Source organism: Vombatus ursinus, unplaced genomic scaffold (genome assembly GCF_900497805.2).
Source record: "Vombatus ursinus unplaced genomic scaffold, bare-nosed wombat genome assembly UNPS02014768.1, whole genome shotgun sequence".
Lineage (NCBI taxonomy): Eukaryota > Metazoa > Chordata > Mammalia > Diprotodontia > Vombatidae > Vombatus > Vombatus ursinus.
This window is the reverse complement of record NW_020954546.1, coordinates 21631054-21640934: the sequence shown is the minus strand read 5'-3', so window position 1 is coordinate 21640934 and position 9881 is coordinate 21631054. Positions and strand designations below refer to the sequence as shown.

The following is a 9881-nucleotide window of genomic DNA, read 5'->3' as shown; positions in this document are numbered from 1 at the left end:
CCCCCCCCCCCCCCCCCCCCGCAAGCACTACCATGCGCTCAGCTTTCTAATAAGGAAAGAATATGGCTAGGCTAAGAGTATTGTTTCTACTTATGAGGGCATGGGGGTTTCAGGTAAATCACCGAGATATCTGAATAACAACCCCACATCCCACCCCAATCTCCCCACCGCTGCCATGGCCAGTGAGCCTGCCCATCTCGTAGAAAAACAGTTCATAGGTCCTTAAATCTGGAACTGGACAGAACCTAAGGGTCAGCTCGTCAGCAACCATCTGTTTGGGTTAAAATTTACCTATTTATTTACAATCATTTATTATCTCTCCCTCCCTCTTCTGCCCCCACCCTAATTGAACAATTAAAAAAAATGAAAACCTCATAACACATATGCAGAGTTGAGGAAAATGTTCTCACACTGGCCTGGTCCAAAGATTCTGGCCTTGTTCTGCATCTCTGCCTGTCAAGAGGTGGGTGGTGGATTTCATCTTCGGCCCTCTTGGGTCTTGATTTATCCTCGCACTGATCAAATTTCTGAAGTCTTTCTAAGTTATATTATATATATTGTTATATCATACATCATGTATGTTATCTAAGTTATATATACATATATTATAATATTCATCACTCAATTATAAAGCACTTACTATGTGTCAGGAGCTGTACTAAGTTTTGGCAAGACAAAGGAAGGCCGAACCAGACTTGGCTCTCAAGGCCCTGGTGGCCTTCTGGGGGGAGACAACATGAAGAGAAGTCAGTATGTGCCTCTAACTGAGCGCCCTGGTTTTACTGATAACCCGAGGCCCACAGAGATCAAACGACTTGCCCAGAATGATACAGGGTCAGGATTCTAACTCACATTCTCTAACTCCAAGTTATTTAGTCGTTCCTCACTATGCCTTACATTGTTGCCTTATGCAAAACCAACAAACACAGCAGCAGACCACGTCTGGTCGTGTATGCGACATTCCTCAGCAGAAGTCTCATCATAGTCAGAGGACCTGGGTTCAAATCCTGCCTCTGAGGCCTACTTCCTTTGTGATTTTTGGGCAAAAGGCAGGGAACCTCTTCGGGCCTCAGTTTCTACATCTGTAAAATGGGAGTGTTGGACTTGAGGTCTGTTTGGGCACTAGTTCTATGAGCCTGCACTATTTCCTCCTGGGAGGGGAAAGCAGGGGTGTTGGGTATTCCACAAGCACCTGTGGGCAGGTGGCAGCTCTGGGCTCTCCCAGAGGGGCCTTGGTCCCCCCTCTCCCGCTTCTCTGCAGGTCCCCATCCATGCCCCTCTCCTGCTCCCCCTCAGCTCTCCTGTGTTCCACTGACTGGGGTGGGTTCATCCCACCCTAAGCAGGCTACACATCCTATCTGAATCCAGGGATGGAGGCTCATGAACAAATACTCTGGTCAATAGCAGCGCCAGATGGGAAGGGGGGAGTGTGTATGTGTGTGTTTGTTGTTGGGGGTGGGGAGGAGGGAGGAAAGTTGTCGCAAATGTGTTGCCATGGAAACAAAACTCTATTTATCCACCTCTCTCTTCCCCCATCCTGCCAGGGGAGTCACCTGAGATGAGTTTAATCTGCAGCCTCGAAGGCCGGTAGGCGCTGGCTCCCGGATAGGGCCTGCTGCCCCCCTGGACAGGGGCACCAGGGTCTGGTTCTCTGACATGTCGCCCAGCCCACTCTAGCCCCCCTCCAGATTCTCCTGACCAGTGAACTGTCAAATGGTTTTTCTTGGCCCCCTCATCTTCGGGGCCATTCTGTCCAGCCCTACCTAAGGGAGGGGAGGGAGACATTTAAACAAACCACTACTGACTCCAGTATGTGTTTTGGCATTTCAGGAAACAGGAGCTGGTCAACAACGCAGATGTGACCATCCCAGACCGGCCCCTGTCCCCTCCCCTCACAGCTCCCCCAACCATGAAGGTAAGTGACTTGGTTTCAGCATCTGGGGAAAGAGAGGAGAATGGGGCAAAGATGTCTCCTGTGCACCCTACAGCCAGCCTTCCCAGCTTCTTGTCTCTGTCTCCCCTCGTCCCATTAGGTGAGACGTGGATAGGTAGGGGCCCAGGTGGGCAGCCCCAGAGATGGGGATCCATTAAGCCCAGCCTCATGAAGAGAAAGTTTAATCGTGTAATCCTGGTGTGTCTGCGTCACAGGGGACCATGTTGATGCTGTAATGGAGATAGAGGGAGCCCTGATAACTAGCCAGGAACTTTGTTGGGGAGCTGAGAAGTTGGGGCAGGGAGTGGAGTGGAAAGGGGGAGCTGTTCCTGGAGCTGGGTTCCTCATCTCTTACGATAGCTATAGACACGGGAGGTGTGAAAGGAGAGGCTCTCTCATATCCAATGTTCCCCTAGAATGAATGAGTCTACTTGGAGAGCTCTGAGCGAGGAGAGCCAAGCAGATACAAGCCTCGTGATATGATAATAATAACCAGCATTTATATAGTACTCTAAAGTTTACAAAGTTCTTTATTTAATCTTATTTGGTCTTCTTAATGCTCCTGGGAACAGTAAATAATACCTAGGAGGTATTATCTTTATTTTACAGATGAGGAAACTGAGGTTAAGTGACTTGCCCATAGTCACAGAGCCCCTCTGCTGCTCTGACTACTTCCCCCACAATGTGGCCCTGAGCTCCCTTTCTCTTCCCGCAGACCCCCAAAGGCCAAGGTTCTCTCTTCTCTGTGGCTGCTTCATTCACCCTCCCCAGAAGTTCCCGCCCATAGTCTAGAAAGGGACAGTCTCCATCTCATTAACCAGGTCTCTGGGCTGAACATATAGGGGCTCAGGCCATCGCTGCCTCTGTCTTCGCTGGGTGAACAGATTGGGGATCGTTCCTCCAACCTTGGGATCCAAGTCTCACCAGTGCTGGGGGCGCCCCCAAATTCAGAGGGCTACTCTGAGGAGGGCGGGGCAGCCTCCAGCTGTCCTTCCCCAAGGCATAGCCTGACTTCTCTGGCAGGGCTGAAGAGTTACTTCTTTCCTTCGAGTTTCTTTGGGAAGTCAACTAGTCAGTCAACATTAAGTGTTTGCTTACTAGGTGTTTGGCACTCTGCTGAAGAAGGGGGGGAAGGGAATAAGCATTTATTAAGTACCTATTGTTTGTGCCAAGCACTGTGCTAAATGCTTAACAAATATGTTCTCGTTTGATTTTCCCAACTACCCTGCAAAGTAGGTGCTATTATTATCCCCATTTTACAGTTGAGGAAACTGAGGCAGATAGCAGTTAAGAGACTTGTCCAAGATCGCATGGGGAGTGAGGGGCAGAGCCAGGATTTAAGATCCCAGGTTCAAGGCTTTATCCATTACACCATGGGTCTTAGTTACTTAATTTGAAGAGTGGGTGTAATATTGCTAGCCACCGTCCTTAGCAACCTGGAGCTTCACAGGGGAAATGGAGCCAATAAAGGACGACACAGAACCCAGGTATTAATCATACACAGATCTCAAACTAGGAGGGATCTCAAAGGCTGTCTAATCCAACGCCTCCATCTAACAGATGGGGAAACTGAGGCCCATGGAGGCTAAGTGCTTTATAAGATCATACAATTCGATTCAATAAACATTTATTAAGCACCTACTATGTCCCAGGCACCATGCAAAGCGCTGGGGATACAAAAAAGGCAAAAAACAGTTCTTGCCCTCAAGGAGCTTACAATCTAATGGGGGAGACAACAAGTGAATGTATACTAAGTGAGCTATATACAGGTTGAATAGGAAGTAATTCACAGAGAAGAGGGGCTAGGGTGAGGAGGGGTTGGGTAAGACCTCATAGATCCCAAACTAGAAGGGACCTCAGAGACCAGCTAGTTCCGCCCTTCCATTTAACAGATGGGGAAACTGAGGTCCATGGAGGCTAAGTGATTCATTGGATCATAGCTCTCAGGCTGGAAGGGACCTCAGAGCTAGACCAACCCCTTTGTTTTACAGATGAGGAAACTGAGGCCAAGACGCTCAGTGACTTGCCCAAGGTCATCAGGTTGGAGGTAGGAGAGCCAGGATTCAAACTTAGCCAGCTGTCTCCCCACTCTAGTGTTCTCTGCACACCACACTGAGCCATGTCTATGATGGTTGTGTGGCATCAGTGTGGGCTAGAGAAAAGAGCACTGGACCTAGAAATAGAAGACCTGGGTCCTCTAACTAGCTGTGTGACCTTGGACAAGTTCCTTACCTTCTCTGAACCTCAGTTTCCCCACCTCTAAAATGGGGATAATTCCCACATCACTCCTAGAGTTGTCGTGGGGATTAAATCAAGCCAAGTGTGTCAGGCGTTTGGCACACTTTAAAATGCTCGTGCCAGCAGCTGCTCAGAGCCCTGGGCTCCCTTTACAGGGCAGAGAAGATTAAATGAAGCTAGAAATGGACTTTGTAAAAGCAGAAGGGAGGAAGGGCTTCTTATCACAATTACAATGTCCCCATTGATTCTGCCAGCTTCCTCCTCCACTCACTCAATCCACCTCATCTTAGTTCCAGAGTTTATTTGCCTGTGCTCAGAGCCTCAGCCCGACTGGGGCTTCACCAGCGAGAAAGCTGGTGTGTGCTGTTGGCAAGGGTGAGGAGATTAATGGCCCATCACCAGATGAGGGGAGGCATATGTCTGGGGTCAAGGGAAATTCCCAGGCTGCACCTCGAATGCCCCAAGCTGGCCCGAGGACGCACAGAGATGATGAGGAAGGCTGAATGCCTTCTGGGGACGGCTGCTGCAGTTAACATGGCATCCTTTCGGCAACAGGTCCTCAAGGATTTGGGGAGCTGCCCAGGATGATGGGGAGCTCAGCGTGGAACTGGGCTGGGCTTGACCCGAAATGGCCATAAATCAATTACTTCTATGTATAAGGCAGGCCAGGCTAGAGGGCACATTAGATAAAGGCTTGGCTGGCCTTGGAGTTGAGAAGCCGTGGATTTAAGTCTCAGCTTTGATACCCAGGCTGGGTGACTCTGGACAAATCAGTTAACCTCTCCGGGCCCCAGACAACTGTCTAAACCTCTTAAATTAAAAAACAGGTGCCAATCTGTGTGATGGAAAGAGTTCTCCCACCAGGACTTCTCCAAACTAAAGAAATCACAGTTTCAGACCCCAAAGTGAAAATGCAGAAGACACCCAAGTAGGCCCTGGGGATTTGAAAATGAAAGCAAACAGCTCCTGTCTTCAGAGAGCTTGTGGTCTAATTAGGGGGAGAAGGCATGGCATTGAATAGAACAGCCTTGAAGAGTGAGAGGTACCACTCTGCCTTGAGCATGAAATAAGGAGACACTAGTCACAGCTTGAAACATCTGAAATGGAATAGCTAAGAGCATTGTTATTGATGATAATGACTTACATTTGCATAGCATTTAAGGTTTCCAGATCACAGAGGAAAGAGCCCTGGATTTGGAATCAGAGGTCCTGGGTTCAAATCCTGGCTCTGCCCTTTCCTAACCATGTGACTGTGGGTAAGTCACTTAACCTCTTATTATAGCCTCTTCACAGATCTAGAGCTGAAAGGGACTTCTGGCGCCATCTAGTAGTCCAGTCCTCTCATTTTTAAAGAGAAGGAAACTGAGGCATAGGGTGGGTCAGTTGAAAATGAAAGTGGTTAGATTAGTTGAGTACTGAGTTCTTTTCCTACTCCAAATCTGGAGTGATGATGCCATCTACCCCAGGAGATAAAGAGGGCAAGTGTTACTACTCCCATTTCATATGTTTAGAAACCGAATATCAGAGAAATTCGGGGACCTACTTATAGTTACTAAGCTAGAAAATGGCAGAGCCATGATTTGACTTGGATTTCTCAACTCCATATCATTCATTCACTCATTCATTCATTCATCAGGCATTTATTAAGCACCTCCCATGTACTAGGCTCTGTGTTCTGCACTAGGGGGTCAAAGACAGAAATGACCCAAGCCCTGTTCCTGTGGAGCCAATTTCTCCAACCATTTGTGTTGCCTGGAATTTATTTAGTGATTAACAGCTTACAAAGCACTCCACGTTCATTCTCTTTTGATCCTTATAACCCCTTATGAGTCAGGTAGTGGAAATATTGTTGTTTCCATTTTAGAGATGAGGAAACTGAGACCATGTGGTGAATGAATGGCAGTCAGGCCTAGATCCCTGGTCTCCCTGACTCCATATCCAGCATCCTTTCTACTATAGCCCAGCTGGTTGTAGCTGAGAATGGGCATCAGGCCCAGCTTGGAATGATGCAAGGGGCAATTGAGAACAGCAACCATGGGAAAACAGGTTCAGAAGAGAATTGGATGAAGCTTAATACCATCTAGGTTGATTGTGCCATATGCTGTATGACTGGATGTTTGTGCTACCTGGAGGAGGTAGGTCCCAATGGGTTGTGGGGTGAGAGTTCACCCACGTGGCACCAACAACATTTCCATAGCATCTGGAGGATAGATTTAGGGATAGCAGGGAGCTCCAAAGTCAGAAAATCTAGCCCCTTCATTTGACAGCTGAAGCCCAGAGGCTTAAGTAACTTGCAGCCTCAGGGTTGGAAGAGACCTTAGAAGCCATCTGGGTCAAGCCTCTCATTTGACAGGAGAGGAAACGGAGATCTCCAAGGCAGAGTAACACAAGGTCACACAATGAGTAGGCAGCCAATCCACGATTCTATCCCAGGTGCTTTGAAACTACTCCTCTTTGTCATTCTTTCCCTTGCATTGTGCGGATTTGTTCTCCCTGATTCTCGCCACTGCCTGAGACACACTACGCTCAGCCCTGAATAGTAAGGCCACCTAAGGGCCTTCCCTTCTCCAGGCCTGCCTGCCAGGTACTGAGGCCCACCACGCTGGTTTTAACTTGAGTTAGACCAAGTGAGAGGAGCCAGTGATGTATAAAGATGAAAGTGACATGGGGCCAGGAGGGTCTCAGAACCATGGAGCTTTAGGGAGAAATATCCTGTCCCTCTTCTCCACAGCTAGGTTGTATCTTAGAGGAGACTAGCAATAACTGACAACTTACCCTTTAGTGGGGAATGGATCTCCTGGTTTATTCATGCATTGAGTAAGGGAGGCAGATGTGGTCTCACTGATAATTGATGACTGTCCTAGAAGCAGAGAGCATGAATGAAGTGTGTGTGTGTGTGTAGGAGAGAAATAGGAGAGAGAGAGAGAGAGAGAGAGAGAGAGAGAGAGAGAGAGAGAGAGAGAGAGAGAGAGATGGAGGCACCAGGGAACAAGAGATGTATTCACAATTTCCCTTCTTTCATGCCATCCTCTCTGGAAAGTGTTGGTGACTGAATGATTTTCCTCACTGTGGCTTGTGAAAAAAGTCACCCCACACCCAACTTATCAGCCACTAAGTTGGGGCAATGGTGGCTTATAGAATTTAAGCAAGGAGGGACCTTTCAGTTGTTGTTCATTCTTTTCAGTTGTATAGGACTCTTCATGACCCCATTTAGGGTTTTTTTTGCTAAAGATACTGGAGTGGTTTGCCATTTCCATCTCCAGGTTGTTTTACATATAAGGAAACTGAGGCAAACAGGGTGAAGTGACTTGCCCAGGGTCACACAGCTAGTAAGTGTTTAAGGCCAGATTTGAACTCACAAAGATGAGTCTTCCTGACTTCAGGCTCAGTGCTCTATCTGAACCACCTATGGGATACATACCCAGTGATTAGATGATGCCAAGAATCCTACCTGGTATGTTGTCCTTAGGCCGGTGACCTGGTAGGAGAATACTGATCTAGAGCTGGAGACAAAGAAAAAGAGAATTATCCATTCTTCCCAGACCGTAACAACTGAGACGAATCAGGCACTGTGTGCACAAATGTCTATATGCCCCATTGCCCCTGGCAGCCATGATCTTTTCTTTCCTCTCTTTCTTTTTCCCTGGGGCTCCCACGCAGAAGAAGACAGCTTAGGCCCTGCAGCTCTGGGCCAATGAATTCATCTCCCTGAAGGCTGGGGCCTGGCTTGCATGGTCATTGCTTGGGAGAGCACAGGGAGAGAGTGATCTCTGTTATCTCAGTGAAAGATGCTGCTGCCTGGATACACCCTCAGGAGGACACAAGGTTTTTTCCCTCCTTCTGGTGGGGCCACCTTAAACCTTTCCCCCTTGAAGTGGCTAACTAAGAGTCAGTCTGTGCCCATGGATAGGGATTACCCTCTGTCTAAGGCTACGGGTCGGGGATCTGGGTCATTCTATGGTTAAGAATAAGAATCAGATTAGGGTTCAGGGTCAGCCTGTGGCCTGGGTTAGAGGGTCATTTTGTGGTCAGGATCTAAATTAAGATACTTAAGGAGCTGTGTGACATTAGGGAGGTCACAAACAGGACCTTTCTGAGCCTCAGTTTCCTCACCTTTAAAATGGGGATAATAACAGCTGCCCAGAAACCTCACAGGACAGTTGTGATGGTCTATGTAGTGTTTTGTAACCATAAATAATTATATTAATATTGGCTTTTGTTATTATTACTGAGCACCTACCATTAGCTTCATTGAGTATAAGTGAGGTGCACCAATAACATACTTGATCTCCAACCTTCAAGGGCTTGAAGTCTGGTTGAGGAATGAAGAGTTATGTTCAGGGGCCACCTTGGATCTGGCCTCCCCTCCTGGTTTAGCACATTCTTTATCAGATTGCTTCTTTCCTGTTTCTTCGACCTACTTTGTAGAGAGGTGGGAGGCTGCTGGGACAGAATGGTGCATGTGCTGTCAGATAGTCTTATTTTACTTAACCCTTTGCTACAAGGGAACAGTGGTTATTAGAAAATGACCAAAAGGGTAAATAAGATCATTGATAAAACTAAAATACTTTGATGGAAGAGACAACAAACTGTCTAATACAATATGGGTTTAGTTAAACCCTTGATTCAATGACAGTCTTAAGTGTTATAGAACTCCAGCCAAGGGCACATAACCTCAGGTGATCACAAAAGGCATCGGGGAGAGGCTCGTGGGCCCAGAGTGGGGAAGCATGTCGGGGCTAGGTTAGCCTGCGACCTCTGAGGAACTGTTCCTCTCTCCTAGCCTCTCCAAAATGCGGGCTTGGACTCAATGGGTTTGGGTGTCCTTCCCAGCCAGGGATCTCTGATTCTGTGCCCTTCTGACTCCAAGGCTCAGTCTGACTTTGACATTCTCAGCTCTTTGAAGCTGTTATGGCGTGTCAGAAATGCGTGGTCCCTTTCTCCTCCCTCCTTTCTTCCTTCTCTCCTTCCTTCCCTCCCTCCTTCCTTCCTTCCTTCCTTCCCTCTTTCTTTTAGAAGCCTTCCCTTCTCTCTGTGGCCGCAAGTTGTCCAGCGATGGGTGAGGGAGATGGCGGTCAAGCTGAGGACCCAAATGATTTTGGTAGTGAGGAGGAGAGGGACCCATCTGTGGGAGGCGTTTCTCCTCGTGGCTGGAGGGACTGCCTGTTGTGAGCTTAGGCAGGCAGAAGCTGGAACGACAGGGGAGACGGTGGTGGTTGTTTTTTTCCTTCTTCAAATAAGCTCTGGAGGTGCATTTGAACGTCAAGACAAATATTTGCTCCCCCAAATTACAGCCACTTTGTCGGGGTCCAGCCTGTTCTTTGATTGCAGCTCTGTTTGCTCTGGCCAATCTGTCTCTGGGCTCAACCGCATCCGTGGAGCTCATCTGACATGAGTTGTTAGGACAGCGGCTCAGACCTGGAAGTGCCATTCTTGCCTGGATCCCTTGCTTAATTTGGGACAGACCAGCGGGTGGGGAACTCTGTGGGGAGTGCCACTTAGAGGACATGGACCTCAGAGGCTTTTAGTTAGGCGAGGAAAGGAACTTCTCTGTACCCTTTTCTGAGGATCAGTCAGTCAATCTACAAACATTTATAAGGTGCCCATTTAGCACAGGCACAGGGCTAAGTTCTGGGGACACAGAAAAAGGCAAAAACAGTATGCACACACACACACACACACACACACACACACACACACACACACACAC

The 9881-nt window shown here is 48.0% G+C and overlaps 1 protein-coding gene across 6 annotated transcripts in view; it reads left to right on the top strand.

Moving 5' to 3' along the window:
• Window positions 1-9881, top strand: part of RAP1GAP2 (RAP1 GTPase activating protein 2) — a 229613-nt gene that overhangs the window by 109705 nt on the left and 110027 nt on the right. For all 6 annotated transcript variants that reach the window (XR_003569048.1, XM_027861779.1, XM_027861784.1 and 3 more), the window contains one exon: window positions 1831-1915. Coding sequence is in view for 5 of the 6 variants with exons in the window: in XM_027861779.1 (XP_027717580.1) it covers window positions 1831-1915 (85 nt within the window). In the remaining variant the exon portion in view is untranslated. The remainder of the gene's footprint in view (window positions 1-1830; window positions 1916-9881) is intronic.